Here is a 15822-nt window from a genome sequence, read left to right as displayed (position 1 = left end):
TGCTTACAGCCCACATGCATGAATAAGTACTTTGTACTCTCTAGGTTGCATACAGTAACCTCATTAAAAAAGGAGGGGAAAACAAAATAATTACAAACCACATAGAACAGGCTTAAACTGTTTTGAGACATCCAGAAAAACATTTTGGTAGATCACCTACTCTGATTTACTCTATAGTTAAAACATTTTGTAAAGTTATTCAATGTTTGTCTGTGTATGTATATATACATACACATTTTCTATGCATAAATACAAAATATTGTATTCCTCTTGAGTACTTCAGAATGCAGAAGTAACCTGCTAAAATATCCCGTTGTAGTTGACGTGAATGGCAGAATTCCTAATGGCTTTGAAAGATACAAAAAACGTCCACAAAAGTTTCACAAAAACAGCATCAGTATAATTATGGCCTCATTGAAATGTATGTTACAGGAATGGAAAACCCTTTCAGGTTTTACAAGTCCAAAGACCACTGCTCTATCTCTCCTAAACATAACTCAGGAAAGGCAAAGGTAAAATGGTGACAGAAGTTTCCCTCCCGATTTAAGTCAGCAAAGATTAGCTGAACAATACTACAAAGAATTGCTTTTAAGATTTGCAGCACAACATTCTTCAATAAGATACCTCATGCAAACATAGAAGATAGCAGCAGAACTCTAGGAAACATATTTATTAAAAGATACATAAAATATAGAAGGGGAAATTATATGGAGCTCCTTTGCACATAGTGCTTTATTTTCCATTTTAAATTCTTAGTGAACGAGTTGTAAATTCCATCAAGTATTTAGAATACTCAAAATCCTTTACCATTTTGTAACAGGCTAAAGATACAAAGTCTAATAATGATTGACACTGTCCTTTACTAATCTGAAACTTTGACAGTGCGACAGTTGACAGTTCAGTGTTTCATAATCAGGTAGAAGCTTGATTAGTATTATTAAAAACAAAAAAGAGAGAGAAAAAAAGAAAAGAAAAGAAAAAATGGATGAAACATAAACCCAAAGTCATCTGCTGAAATACAGAAGAAAATGTTTAGGTCCTCTTTAAATAACCACTGTTATAGGATAAAATATTTCCTGGGTCCTAGGTTCACAAACATTATGTCATGCTCAATCTAAAACTGGTTTCTGTAACTCCACCACCCATCTGCAAGTTTGCAGTAGTACTTACTTGTCTTCACAGCACCAAACACTGCAGTTTTTTATTATTTGGTTTCAAAACCCAAGCACAAGAACTACTGCAGAACTGCACAACAGCATTAGCACTAAAGACTTGAAATGTGGATACTTGAACACACTACAACAACTATCTTCCATTCACCAGATACTAATTAAACCATTGTCTGAGATTCCTGAATGTAAACCTGCTTCATGTAATAATGTGTGAATCTGTCCCCACCAGTATGGATGTAATCCAGGGTCCCAGTTTCCTGGGACTCTATGAAAACACAGTGTATGGTTGCTGAAGGAACTCATTGATGAAACCCCAGCCTTAAAACTGATACGTCACACCTTACATACACAAAAGTACCTCAAAGCACAACAAAAGAAAAGCTCATTATAGAAACATTTGTTAAGCATTTTAATATATACTTAATATAAAGGTGTAAGGCACTCAGGTACAGGAAGGGAAGACATCTCCCTGTTATCAACTGGGAACTCCATGTGTTACGTCAGGGAGATATAAGATGCCTTTTGCAAAAAAGGAATTACATAATGTACACTACAGCCACCCTACTTGTAATCCCAACGAAACACTCTTGTTAAACTCACACACAGAGTAAACGAAGGGATTAGTTTTTAATGCTAAATTAAACAGTTTCACTGCTTGCAGCTGAGAAAGTCTTTTAAGAAGTTGAACGCACAGACAGTGCTTTTATAACTCAGTCCAAGATTACCCAGCAGCCCATCGATGCAAATGAAGAAAGCTTAAAAAAAAAAATCAAGATACAAAAGCAAATATTAAAAAGATACATTCCAGTATAATCTGATACCCTTCCAAGCTGCTTTTGACTCTCCCTGCCATTTCAAATGCAGGTGTTTTCCATTTGTCTGTTCACTAGTTCTTAGGTAAGCAATACAAAACCAAGCAGTATTAAGAAGCAATATACTGAACAGATTAACCAGGCTCCTAAACACATCACTTTTATTTCAAGAAAGGTTTTATTCTGGGAATAAGATTCAGGAGTTTGAAGTTAAATTATAACCCTTTCATAGGGAGGAATGAAGTTAACAAACAACTTCTAAAGGCACGTTCCTCCTTTCTACCAAACATGTTGTTTGGAATGGGATGGGAAGAGTTTTACCATCATTACAACAGTCATAAACTGAGGCAAGCGTGAAGCTAGTGTTGATGTTCCAAAGGAAACACCTCTGTTCAGAGTTAATCTGTAGCACCAGTAAGTGATTCACTACAAACACGGTGACAAATCATGAGGAGTGATGAGTTTTGTATCCTCCCTGGCATTTGCCTCTTCCAAGTGAGCTGGCTCACAGCTGTCCCAGGGCCTGGGTGGTTCTAGAGGGTTGGAACAAGCAAAGTGGATGAAAAGGCCTTTTATTTTTTTAATTAAAAGTCGAAACTCTGTAAGTTAAAGAAGACATTTTGTTCACGCACCTTGACAGAAGAGAGCATGTTTCCCATTTCTGATCAAATTAAAAAAAAAAAAAAAAAAAAAAAAAAAAAAAAAGAGGAATAAGAAAGAGGCTTTGGAGGGTGGGCTTCGCACCCACCACCCTGGACCTTCCCACAAAGAACGAGCAGCACAGCAAAGAGAAGAAAGAGAAAATCAGCAAGAGGCCACGGCGGTGCGGCGGCGGCTTGAATTTACCTGGAAATCAGCCAATATCATTTCTCGGTCCATGTTGGACGCCATTGCAGCCAGCTGCGTCCCCGACTCTACTCTAACCCGCGCACCTGGAACTGCTGCCGGCGAGGACGGGGCAGTGCGAGAGCTACGAGCTCATCGAGGCGCCGGGCTCCTCTCGGGCTCCCGCGGTGCCCTCGGGCTGTCCCACCTGGCAGCTCCGCGGCGGCAGCAGGCGGAGGAGGGGAGAAGGGAGGAGAGAGGCGGGCAGAGAGCCGGGAGCGGGCCGAGGCCGGGAGCGGGCAGCACTGCCTCAGCGGCTGGCCCGGGGAGGAGGAGGAGGCAGCGCCGCTCCCTCCCTGCCTCCACAGGGCCTGTCGCACACTTTGCCTGTCATTGAGGTCGCAAAGAGGCGCTTTGCGGCCGCCACGTGACCGCGCTCCTGTCAAGCGCTCGCGAAGCCGGAGAAGGGGGCGGGGCCGCGCCTTCCCGGCAGCCCGCGCACTGCCGCCCGGCCTGCCGCCGTGGAGGGCGGCCGCGCTGCGCCGAGCGGCCGCGGGAGTCTGCGGCTTTGCGCCTAGGCCTTTCCTCATAGGGTAGATCGCCTAAGCCTCCAGGAAGCAGCGGCAGCAGCCCCGGCCCGGCCTCGTCTCAAGGCCGAGGGAGCAGGTTGTTCTTAATGGGCAAGGCAGCTTCTGCTTTCGGCTCAGCCGGGGGCAGCGGCGGCTCGCGGGCTGGCACTCCAGAACTCCGTCTCGTTACCAGCGGTTCGCGGCTGCTCAGGCCTGGCGGCTGCGAGGAACAGCCCGCTTGGGTTTTGCCGCCAGCTGCGGCCTAACGCGATGGGGCCCAGGCTGCGGCGAGCCTGGATCATTGGGTCCGCCATGCGGGAGTGGGGGAAGTAAGGGCCGTTGCGGCCGAGGACGGCTCTGCCTCCCCGTGGGGGAATGGGGCATCTATTCGTGGCCCTAGCAGAGGAGCGGGCAGGATCGCGGTGACATCAGTGAATGTGATGACTCACTCCCCAGCGCGGTTTGCGTCTGCTCTGTCAACTTTAGTGTTCGCTGAGTGACCCCAGCCTTCCCGGGGTGGCGGGACACGCACTGATGCCGGGGGTTGGGCTCGATAAATCATTTTCCCGGTCTTCGTACTTCTCTCAAAATCTGGGACAGCATTTTCTACAGGTTTCTGAGCCAGAAGACCATGATCTGAACAGTAGCCCTCAGGCTTGTCTGCACTGTGAGATGAAATTGCATTAAATAGTACAAATAAATGTGTTTGGTGGGTTTTGTTTTGGTTTTATTAATGCAAATATAACTGTAATTAATGTATTTTTAAGTCTTCCTCCTACAACTCGGTGCCGTTTACCTACCACCTCTACACTGACCGTTAAACACAAACGAGCAGTCGGACACCAGTTTGCTAATTAGTCCAAGGTGTTTTCCTCTGCTCTTTATATGGGTGTCGCAGCTACCCAAGGTCACATCACCTATTAGCTAATGCAGCTACGTGATTATATTTTCGAATTGAGCTATTTTGCCGTTCTTAGAAAACACAGACCTTTCTTGTTTATTTCTCCACTCCCCTCCGTGAGGACTTTATGCGAGCGTTTCAGACCCTGTAACTCTCAGCTGCCTGTCGCAGCAGCCGGGCTGGCACCGGCGAGAGCTCTGAGGGGAGGCCACCGCGGCGGGATCCGGCCGCGGGGAGAGACAGGGAACAAACGCTGCGAGCGGGTAGGAGCTGCCCGTGTTCCCAGGAAAGTACTCCCGGGAATTGTCCAAAGACTGTTTGCGGTCGCTGCTGGGGAGCGTGGGTTTCAGGGCGCCTGGGGCAGGGGTCTGGCGGCGGCGGAGCCGTTTCGTCTCTCCAGGCGGGATGAGGCCAAGTTGAAACGCCTCTTGCGATTCAAAGCCAGAGTGTCAGAGACGTTGAATTTTGTATTTTATCGTGTTCCTGCGCTGGTTTACGTTGGCAGGGTTTGCCGAGAGGTTTTTATTACCCGCTGACGTTGGCTTAACAATTCGAGCTCCCCACCAGCGACCAGAGGTATGATAAAGTAATTGCCCTCACACCTGCCCTTTTTTAACCCCGGTCGGTGTTGCAGACAGTTCTGTGCAAGGTACGAGGTATGGTGCCGTGCCAGGGACAGCCTATGCTAAATTACAAACAAATCCACCCACATATTACTAGAGAGTAACTACAATAAAGGCTGAAAAGCGAGTTTTGGCAATTGGATTAAAGCCAATTAGTTCCTGGCACGAAGTGGAGCTATAGGTATGTTGTCAAGATTAGTTACACGGTGTTCATGTCTATTACAGTCATATTTTAATTAATGATACCTACATTAGATCAGAACAGGAAGAATTTGATCCAGAACGTGAAGAAAAAGTGAAAAGCTGAACGTGCCTCACATTGCACGAAGTTCACGTTCTACTCACAGTTTCTATTCTCACAGCCCCTTGCTCTGAGCCACAAGAGGTGGTTTAGGCTTTTTGTTTTCCTCCAACGAGTATTAGCCGTGGAGATGCTAATTTATTTTACTCCTTGCTATACCTGCCTATAGTATCTCCCTCCAGAAGGTGCTTTTTCTCCGGATTTTGGAGCAGATGGGGGAAGCTCTGTTTTAAGTGGGAGTATCTTTTGTCATTCTTATCCACAAACTGCTTTCTGCAGAGGTTCCTGACGGATCTGCACAGTGAAAGAGGTCTGACAGCACTTTCTGGACGGGCAGTTTTGCTTCCAAGAGGCCTGTAGCAGCCAGCTGCACTCCACTGAATTTTTTTTGTGTGTGTGGCGCAATGAACAGAAGATGAGACCTTTCTTCTGAACTGTACAACGACCAAAAAAAGTCAGGGAGCCCTGCTGCAACACTTGCAGGTCCAGTTCTGCAGCAAGTTAGCAACAGGTTAACACCACCAAAGCCTGTGCATTTGAGGTACTGATTTGTCACAAAGCAAGTAATTTATAAGCAGTCTAATTGAATATTCAAGGTTTTAATACAATTTCCTTCCTTACGCAGAAAAGCAGCTATATTTAAATACAACGATGCTATTTATATACATCCACCTGTATAGTTAACTTTGAGGAAAATTACCATTCACGTTTTTATTTACAAAGCTGTTAGCGCTATTACTTCTGGACAAGAATTACCATAATGAGGCCACTAAAAATAAGCTCTTTCCCCCTTCCTTAGTGGGGGGCCGAGGGGGTGTCAGCTGAGCTTAGTTGCTAATGAACTGTAGGCAGTTCATTACTTGTCACCTTTCTATTTTCACAAGTGTGGGTGAGAGAATAGGTACAGGGGGGGGAAAAAAAGTAATTTTCTAAGTCAGGAGCAGCAGTCACACCGACCTCCCCCAGCTGCACCTGTAGGACTGGTTCTGGCTCTAAGTCATGCCCCGGCCCCTGCCCAGCTGGCAATAGCAGGTCCACCCGCAGGCCAGCGCTGGAGGAGTCGATGTCACTGCCAGGTCCCTCACCAACGCACCTCCCCGAGCTGCCTCACAAGTGTTTACATTCAAATTCACCTTCCCGTTGTGTCCACGCAGAAAACAGACGACCGTCTGGTTACGTGTGCTTATCAGGGAGCTGTGACATTGCATCTTACCTCTCGGAGGGTTCACTTGGGCAGGATTCAGCCTTCCGAGGGTCCCTGAAACTTAAAGCAATCCGGCCATTAAAGTACTTTTAAGCCATTACATGCTGTCAGGCAGAATAGCAATGAAATCTCCGTAGCATCGGCACTTCTTCACCCTTGGAAGGAGAAGCGAAGCCCCCACGTCTTCTCGGTGCCCGGGAGCACGTGTCCCTCAAAATGGCACTTTCAAATCAATCAGACACCCAAAATGCAGAAAGCGAGACGAAGAGGGTTGCTGCGACCGGTCTCCTTCCGCCGTTAAGACAACTTGCCATTGACCCTCCGTCGTTGACCTTGTCCTTTCGGAGAGGAGCCCGCATCGCTGGCCGGAGTAGACCCCGATCTTGGAGCCGCTGCCCCGCGGGGTGCTGAGGGAGGGCGACAGGAGAGGAGCCAGAGCCTGAGCCTGGTCCGGTACTCCCGTAGGCAGGTGGAGACCGCCCAAGTGAAAGCACCGAGCAGGGGCAGCGGCGGAAAGCCGCCCTCCCGCCCACTTAGATCACCCGGTCCTCCCGCCGGGCGCGGCGGCTCCGGGCGCTAAAATCTCCTTTGCCTCTCCCTCTCTTTTTTCTTTTTTTTCTTCCCCTTTTTTTACTCCTATCCCCCCCTCTCCAGGCCTCAGCAGCGCTCCTCCTAAAAGCACGCTCCTATGATTGTGGCCGGGCAGCGCCGTACCCGAACTGTACGGCGAGGGGAACGACACAAGGCGCCGCGCTGAGGGGCCGCGACCGAGACAGGGACCGGCGCCGAGGCCTGCGCGGCAGCAGGGGCAACAGCAGCAGCACCACTCAGGCCGGGGCCGGGGCCGGGGCCGGGGCCGGGCGAGGGGCGGGCACAGGCCGCTGCAGGCCTTCCTGCACGGCCGCACAGTAACTCCGCCGCGCCTCCTTAAATCTCTGCCGTTAAAATGTGGGCGGGTATTTCAACTCAAAAAGCGCTCAAATTTTTTTTCTTTTCAAAAAAAGCTGATGAGGTTAAAAAAAAAAAAAAAAAAAAAGAAAGAAAGAAAAAAAGGAGAGAGAAACCGGCTTCGTGTCCTTAGGAAACAGAAGTAGCGATTGTTTGCGCTTGAAAAAGGGGGAGCGCAAAGTCGCGGGCGGAGGCAGCGCCTGCGGACCGGCAAGTGCAGCTGGATTTCTCCAAGTTGAGAGAGGCGGCGAGCGGCGGCTGTCACTGCGCCGGGCGGCTGCCGAGTACCGCCGGGCAAGGGCAGCGGCGGGCACCGGCGCGGCCCCTGCCCCCGCCCGCCGCTCGACCTCGGCTCATCGGCCAGGACCAGAAACGCGGTTGTCGCCGAGAATAGGCAGCGGAGTCCTGACGGGTGGCGGAACCGGCCCCACTCCGCGGCTTCTCCGCGTCCTGAGCGCGGGCGGCGGAACGCGGCAGCTACCCCCCTCTTCGCCTGACCCCGCCACCGCCACTACCGCCACCTCCACCACCACCGGCAGGCCCACGGACCAGCCGCCCTTCTGGATGCTCCGGAGCCGCCGCCGGGGACGGCCGCCGGCCGGGATCGCGCCTTCCCGCTGCACGGAGGCTGCACGGGGCCGCTGGAGTGAAGCTGCTGCGGGGAACGGGAGCACCGAGGGAACGAGCTCTGCTGCCGTGCAGTCGCCGCCGCCGCACCCTGCCCTCCGCGGGCGCGGCTCTTCCTTTTCGTCCCCCCTCGACACGGACTAGAGGCGGCGGTGTGGGAGGCAAGGGGGGGGGTCCTGAGCGAGACTTGGATGCACACTGCTATGGAAGACTTTCCCTCGGAGCTGCTGCTGCTGCTAAGGTCTCAGATCCCGACTGTGAACAGGGTGGGTTGTCTTCTTCTTCCAAGATCTCAGGTCTGAGTGAGTCTCCGGTGTACGTATAATATATGTTACCTGTAACATATACACTATGTTGCATAGCTATTAATCTATGCCCCTCCCCCTGAAAGTGGCCAAAGTCTTTTATAGGAGTTACTCTATATGTGGAAGCAAAGAAATCTTCTTTCAAAGTGGAGCTGCAGTTTTGCTGAATAATCACGTGTGAGTTAGGGGCGGGCTCTTGGCAAGGAGGTTTTTTACTAGTATTTACTACAAGGTCTACTCCAGAAGATTAACCATCCCAATCCTTCTGTCAGTCTCCGATGCCATGCCTGGGTAAAAAAAAAAAAAAAAAAAAAAAAAAAAAAAAAAAAAAAAAAATTCTCATCTTTTTTCCGATCGTCAGTCACCCTAAAGAATGGCCGAGCCTTCTGGGAACGAGCTGGCGTCCGCGGCTGCCAAGGGGGACCTAGTGCAACTTACTAATTTGTTGCAAAAGAATGTAAACGTCAATGCACAAAATGGATTTGGGAGGACTGCGCTGCAGGTTGGTATCCAGAGAGGGAGAAAGTATTTCATCACTGGTACCTCCGTGACCCGGGTTTCCAAAAAAGACAACGTCTTAAACAGGCTGGTGGATGAAATTCGAGTGGTTTTTCAAACTCGTTGGATGCCATATTTTTATAACTAGTGGCTCCAACTCCCTAAAATGACGTACTTGAAATAAAAGTGGTCAAAACCATGATTTCAGTCGGGGATCACCCTCAATGTCAAACGGGCTACGAGTTGGCTAGTATTTTGTATCTTTGTGGGGAGGAGGCAAGGAATGAAAGAGCTGAGATGAAAAGAAATCAGCTTAGGTGAGCAGCATTTCAGAGCAGGTCTGTAAACACAAATGTGCTGTTCTCTGAATCTTCGGGTTTGTCTCTTTTCTCTCTCTTTTTTTTTCCTTTTTTTTTTTTTTCCCCCTTTCTGCGATATGCTCTTAGAGTGTGGCTTGTCTCTGTTCTGGGGTCTGCTTCAGTTGGTACTTTTGCTTTTATAAGCCGTTTGTGAGGAATGACCTTTCTCATTGGGAAGCATGCTTGCTCAGAATTGGACCTTCGATATACATTAAGAGTTAGCCCTGCGAGTGAGGGTGCCAGCTGAATCGCTTGCTTTTTCATTCATATTTAAGGCTTTAAAACGCGCTTTTTTAGGTCGGCTGGCAGGGCACTGGCTCTAGCTATTTCCTTTCTGATCGTATAGGGTGTTATGTCCTAATTTTTTAAGTGTGTGGCTGTGCAGGCAGGAGTTGTAGCTCATCCTTCTGCTAACTATTGTAGCTGATGAAAGATTTTGGGTGTAATAATATAATGTAATTATGTCAAAAAGGCTAGAATACCTACCAAATAGTGAAAGAAGTGATTTATAAATCGGGGGGGGGGGGGGGGGGGGGGGGGGGAAGTGTGGTTATTTGTACTTAAGGTATAAGTAATGAAATGTGGAAGTGGAGCTAGAGGTCTTTTTAAATTCACACATTAGAAAAATCATTTGTTAACTCCTCTCTCCCCCTCCCCTGAAAACATGATAATAATTTCTGAAATGGGGTTTTTGAACAGCGTAGAGCTTGTGAATGTGCTCGAGATATTTACAGCTTTTTGGCTTAACAAAGAAATATCACAGCTGGCAAACAAACACCTCTTGCTAAAAAAAACCCAGAATGACCTTTTTTTTTTGACAATTTCGCTGAGGCTGGAGGTCTGCGAGCTCCTCTCTGTCCTGTGAGCACCTAAATGGGGCATCGCAGGGCAGGGCAGGCACTTGCAGCAACTTTGAAGAGAGTGTAAGGATTTAAATTAAAAGCTCACACAAACTGACTTCTTTTCTTCGGGAAGCATTTGGCTATCTAGTTTGTCCTCAGGACAAGGGCTGAAAACCGATTTGTCCTGCAGTAGTATTTTGTGGGTTGGTTTTCTAAAAGCAGCTAACTGTTCGTATCCTGAATGGAGGCAGATTTTGCACAATGTCACAGCATCCAGCTATATTAAACACGCATCGGTGTCCTAACAATGCTTCTTGTTGCTGCCTAATCATAACTGAATTAATGAACCACAACAAAAAACAAAACAGGAGAATCTGTCAACTTATTTTCAATATGTATCATCCTGAAATGTGCTGTGGGTGCGTGGCCACACTCGAAAGAGCTCTGTATCAGTGCACTCCCCACAACCGAGATAATCTCTCTCCATAGTCTCTGTCTCAATTAAAACAGAAAGAATGCTCCTATGTTAATACTAATTAATTTATATTTTTCTTCTGCGTATATGTTTAATTAAACAACTGCTCAGCTTGTCTTGCTTTGTGCTTTTTATTTCTGATTAAGTGTACTTCTGCAGGCCTCAAATACATCTCCTGCCTTTATGTTCTTCATCAGACTTACTTCAGTTAATGCTTTCTCCTTCTTTGCCTTCCTCCCCCCAAGTGAAACTTTGCAAAATAAAGGGCATTTGCTATACATTTGTACCCACATCCCAATAACATCACTTTTTATATGAATTTCTCCCTACCTCCCGCATCTTTAACTAAAGTCTTAAGTCCCCAAGCCTGAACACAGAAAACTCCCACTTAAACCAAATACATGTTTTGAATTCACAAATAATACAGCCTGAGTTCTCCAAAAGAGATCAAAATGTCCAGATTTTGATAAAGGGAGAGAGATTACAATGCTCTTGTTTTCTTTCACATCATTTACATCTCTACTCAGAAGTAAAAGAAATGGCACATGTAAAGCTGGAAGCCTTGGGGCACAGAGAAATCTTTTTCCTCGAATCCCAGCTTCTCTTATCTGCACTTTTGCTCTTGTCTGTAGATATAATATACTGGGCTGCTTTACAGCTCCAGATATGCAATAATTATTACACCTTGCTTTTTCTTAAACAGCCTAGTGTGCATTTTTCACTGGGAGACATTTTCAGCAAATCCCTTGCAGTAAATGTACAATATACTACAATTAAGACACTGAAATGCTCGTTTCTGCAGATAATTTTTCTTACCAAGATTTTAAAATCAGTATGTGGATGTTGCTAGGGAAGTAAAAAAGGGGAGGTTTGGGTTTTTTTCCGAATTGAACACTTACAATGAGACTGCTTACAAGGACAGGAAAATATCGTCTATTGGCTAGAGATTATACATTACCATGGTCTTTTTTGGAAAGTCTTTGAGAAAAAGGGGGAAAAAAATAAATTGGTGTAAACTGTTAAGTTCCACCAAGAGACATTTGTGTTTTAATTGTGGTAGCTTTATGATGCAATCGAGAACATTCAAATTTGATTTTTTTTTTCTCTGAAACAGTCAGAAAATCTAATTATTGCTGTTGTGATTTTTTTGTTTTGCATTTTTTTAATTTGTTGTTGTTTAAAAAAGGATGTTTATGTCAACAGAATACAGCCACATTTTACTTATAGCGAAATGATGAAAGTATTATAGAATAACCTGGGTTTAGAAGAGAACTTCTGGAACTTTGAGACATTCCTTTTAACTTCTTCTTTTTGGGTGACTTAGTGAAACACAAATATTGGGGAGAAAAATTTCTTCTAGCATTTATTTTTCTTAGCAGACAGAGCTATGGTACAGTCCAAATATTTGTTTTATGATACTGCACAGACAATGTAAACACCTGAAAGCTTATAAAAACACATTCTACATTTGCTGTTGCTGAGGTAAAATATCTGTTCCTCAGAGACTCTATATTTGATGTGTAACGAGATTAAATAGTAATGCAAAGGTGTCTCAATACTTAGGTAAATGAAACCAAACCATGCTTAATTTTTGCATGTTAAGAAACTGAGATAACCCACATTTAAAAAAAAAAAAAAAGTTATTAAGTCTCCATTCTGTGCTGCCTGTTTCAGACGTTAATCTCTCTGAGACAGAAAGCTATTACTAGTGAAATGATAACATCTTGCACAATTTCACCGCGTTTCGTAAAAAAATGCATTAAAAAAAAAAAAAAGGCTCTGATGTATCGTTGGATGTAGAGTAGGTGTCTTCTGTTTGTTCTAAATGAGGACTGAGCCCTGACAAAAGCCAGAGAGGAGAGCTAAGGCTCTGAAAGCCAGTGCTGAAGCAAACCTCCCCACCCTCCCTGCCCCGAGGCATTCAACTCTTCTCTTTTTTTCGCAGGTGATGAAGCTCGGGAACCCCGAAATTGCCAGGAGGTTGTTAATGAGCGGTGCCAACCCCAATCTGAAAGACAGAACTGGCTTCGCTGTAATTCATGATGTAGCCAGAGAGGGTTTTCTGGACACTTTGCAGACTCTGCTGGAGTTTCAGGCCGATGTTAACGTTGAGGATAATGAGGGCAACCTGCCCCTGCACTTAGCGGCCCGGGAGGGGCATGTGCGGGTGGTGGAATGCCTGCTGGCACACGCGGGGTGCAAGGTGGGCCACCAGAACAAGCGGGGGGCCACTGCCTATGACCTCGCCAAGCTCTACAGGAGATCTGCTGTGGTGAAGCTCTTAGAAGACAGCAGCTTCTTCCCTGGACCTATGGATTGAATCCGGTCTGGATGGGCTCCTCTTTGGACACTGGGGCTTTCCGCCTTCTTTGTTGTGGTTTTTTTTTTTTTGTTGTTTGGTTTCGGGGATCTTTCCCCCCCCTCTTTTTAAATAGCATTTGCTGCAACCTTACTTCTATTGTTATTTTTAATTTGAACATCTACTAGTGTAAGTCTCGGAAAAATTCTAGAAGTGGGTTTTTAGATAATGGAAATGTTTTAAATCCACACTCCCAGCCATTCTTTACACCTACCATTTACAGAGTACTCACAGACTCAGCCACGTGTGTGTTGGTTGCTCATACCTAGCTTTCCAGTATCAAGCTTTATAATGTATTTCAGGTCATTTTTACTAAGTCATTAATACCTATTCACTTGCTTAATGTTGCTGGACTTTTAAGGAAAGAACTCAGCTTACTGTGATTTCTCCCACCTCTCAGTGTAGCACACACTTTAGTCAGGCTTCGGTTTCAAGTCCAATTTTGGATTAAAACAGCCTTTTTGGGGGGTAACCTGCAACTCCCTGCTCAGGTAGAGCTTGAAGTCAAAGGCAGCTTGGCCTGAGGAGAGAGGATGGCACTTACAGGCTTTGGGAAATAGCTGCATTTTGACACTAACAAGAGCTTGTAGAATAGAAGTAGGTCACTTACTTTGTAAATGTAGATGACACTTTTCTCTTTTGTGTATTTAAACTTTCACCAGGCTGTTTTTTTATTTAGTTACCAGAAACTTGTACGAGTGGTGTTTTCTTGATTGCCAGAGTTTTTTTACAGTTCGGTTTAGTACTTTGTGTTTACTGTGCACTGAAGGAGACATTTTTGCTAGTTTCAAAACAAGCAGCAGAGAGCCATTGTCAGAGGCAAGAAGGATACGAAGGCTCTGATACAAGTTTTCTGTTGGCTTCATAAGTTGAGTGCAGTTTAGATGCTTGTCAAGAAATATTTTCTTTCCAACTACTCTGTTTTGCCTGAAAATGAGCTATTTTTAATGATAGATACATCTCACAAAACAGGAATCTGTGAATACAGTGACATTTAGGAAGCATCATGTGTGATAATTGGGTAGTTATGTTGTTGTTTGCACTTAAACCAGAATTTAACCATCAAAAGTTTTCCTTTAGGGTACAATTGAGAGTATTTATCAAACTCATTTGCCTCTTCAGTTACAACATGGAGCTAACGACACTCAGCACTACAGGAGAAAGCATTTAGTGCCAAACTCTTCACATGTGTACTGATCTAGTCGTTGGGTAGATGGGCCACTTAAAATGCTTTGTTTTAAATAGTCTACATTTTAATTTCACAAAATAGAAGGTTTTAAATCAAGGCAAAATGAACAGCACTTAGAAGAGGAGGGGGTGTATATTAATTAAAAAATAAAATAGCCCCACAATATGAATTACTGCCATTGTCAAGCAAAAAGTAATTTGTTGAAACTGTCTGTCACATGTACCATATGCTCTGTCACCCTGCTGTGTTTTCTGATTAAAAACCTCTACGAAATATGAAGGTTTGTTCACTTTTTTAAAAATCATTTTGTGTTCTCAAGGGATCTAAAGATCATTAGTCCAAGCAGCACGGTGCATAAGATGCATGACTGGGGAAAAAAAAAAAACCACACAAAAACCAAACAACAACAAAATCCAAACAACCAAAACCCACCACCACCAAGAAAATTAATCAACAACTAACTACCCGCTATATTAAAAAAAAAAAAAAACAACAAAACCAAACACTAAAATTATCTGAAGTATTAAAACTGAGCAACGTAATCCACAGGTGAATCCTCGAGGTGAAGCGACTCAAACCGTTGGCTGTTGCTCTCCACCTCCCTTCCCTCATGTCCTGGAGGATGCTCCAAGCTTTTCCTGCCTTCATACGCAGTGCCCTGTACTCCTCTCAACGAAGAAGAAATTTGCACTTTCACCAGGATTTCTCCCATTCGCTGCCACAGCATAGGCGAGCAGTAAAAGGTAATATTCACCATTCTCGCTTATTTTTCACCTATACTTTAAAAAAAACCAACCCTCACCCCAGACCCGTTTTGAGCTCCATCAGCACTTAATTTACCCTAAGACGAAGTTTAAGTAGTGGTTTAATAAACCAACTGCTTTTCCGAGACAAATGCCCCGCCTATTCAAGAATAGCGGCTTTTATTGCACTCCAGAAGCTCGCCTTTAGAGCCGGGACGTGTCACACCACGGCCGTGCCCGCGGCTTTAGCGGGTGAGTCACGGGCCATAGTAAACCTGGTTTAAGAGTACTTTTTATTTGCTTTTACTGCTGCATTTTCTCTGCAAGCCACCCTGCTTATCGGAAACAATATGATAAATTGAAATTCCTGGTTGGATACTTTGAAAGGGAGGACTAGTCCCTGTTGCCAGAGAAAGTTACCAGTTACTAGGAAAAGCCTCTGAGAACCCAAACACCTAACTCAGCTGGTGAGTTACTTGCACCTCACAGGGGCTGCTGGGTGCTGGAGGGTACTGAGGGTAAACTTTTATGCCGAACTTTTGACATTTATTGAGCGAGGGGAAAATAATATGAAACAAGTCTCTCCATCTTTTAATCGAGAAAGGATTCGGATATGGCTTAAGAAATTACTTATTTCCCCCCACTAGCTCTCTGTCAACATCAGAAAGACCACTTTTACCAGTTGGCATATTTGTGAAGATGTCGACATTAATATTGACTCGGAGACGTGCAACTGCAGCCGGTGAGATGGAAGGAAATCTTTTGCAGAGCTTTTATTGAGACATAAACCAAACGAAAGACAGCAGATCTCGCCTTGCAGCAGCACAGGAATGGTTAGCAAACAATACACTGTCGACACGACATGTACAAATGGGAACAAAACCAGCAAGCACAGAAAAATGTGAAGAAACAGAGTACAAAATGTAGCTGTACCAGGTTTCATGGTGACCAGGCTACATAAGGATCCAGCTGTGGCGAAAGAGTCCTCTCCCCTATTTCGGTTACACGGACTAGCAGAGCTGTTACACTTGACCTATGTTTCTAAATCATCCCTGGAACAACGGCGGAGG

At 45.4% G+C, this 15822-nt stretch overlaps 2 protein-coding genes across 4 annotated transcripts in view; one reads left to right on the top strand and one right to left on the bottom strand.

The window, feature by feature from the left end:
* The window catches only part of FAF1 (Fas associated factor 1), a 190537-nt gene extending 187201 nt beyond the window's left edge, over positions 1 to 3336 (bottom strand). Inside the window, exons 1-2 of one of the 2 annotated variants that reach the window (XM_064147538.1) lie at positions 2831 to 3336; positions 2617 to 2645 (exon numbers count right to left, since the gene is read on the bottom strand). In XM_064147538.1, the coding sequence (XP_064003608.1) occupies positions 2617 to 2643 (27 nt within the window). In that variant the 5' untranslated portion in view covers positions 2644 to 2645; positions 2831 to 3336. The remainder of the gene's footprint in view (positions 1 to 2616; positions 2646 to 2830) is intronic. The other variant, XM_064147537.1, reaches the window with a different exon arrangement.
* Positions 3337 to 7375: 4039 nt separating this feature from the next.
* On the top strand, positions 7376 to 14284 carry CDKN2C (cyclin dependent kinase inhibitor 2C). Of its 2 annotated transcripts, XM_064147539.1 has the most exons (3): positions 7380 to 8248; positions 8649 to 8789; positions 12407 to 14284. In XM_064147539.1, the coding sequence occupies exons 2-3, from the start codon at positions 8661 to 8663 to the stop codon at positions 12779 to 12781; spliced, it is 504 nt and encodes a 167-aa protein (XP_064003609.1). In that variant the 5' UTR covers positions 7380 to 8248; positions 8649 to 8660; the 3' UTR covers positions 12782 to 14284. The 2 variants fall into 2 exon arrangements, with proteins under 2 accessions (XP_064003610.1, XP_064003609.1); XM_064147540.1 differs by lacking the exon at positions 8649 to 8789 and having other exon boundaries at positions 7376 to 8248.
* The last annotated feature ends 1538 nt before the right edge of the window (positions 14285 to 15822 follow it).

This window comes from Pogoniulus pusillus, chromosome 8, assembly GCF_015220805.1.
Source record: "Pogoniulus pusillus isolate bPogPus1 chromosome 8, bPogPus1.pri, whole genome shotgun sequence".
In the NCBI taxonomy this organism is placed as follows: Eukaryota; Metazoa; Chordata; class Aves; order Piciformes; family Lybiidae; genus Pogoniulus; species Pogoniulus pusillus.
Note: the sequence above shows the minus strand (reverse complement) of the source record. Positions and strands in the feature narration are given on the sequence as shown.

Bases quoted from the DNA above. Each gene is read 5' to 3' on its own strand.
- CDKN2C (XM_064147539.1), top strand. From the start codon at position 8,661: ATGGCCGAGCCTTCTGGGAACGAGCTGGCGTCCGCGGCTGCCAAGGGG. The intron at 8,790-12,406 runs GTTGGTATCCAG...TTTTTTTCGCAG, and splicing joins TTGGGAGGACTGCGCTGCAG to GTGATGAAGCTCGGGAACCC.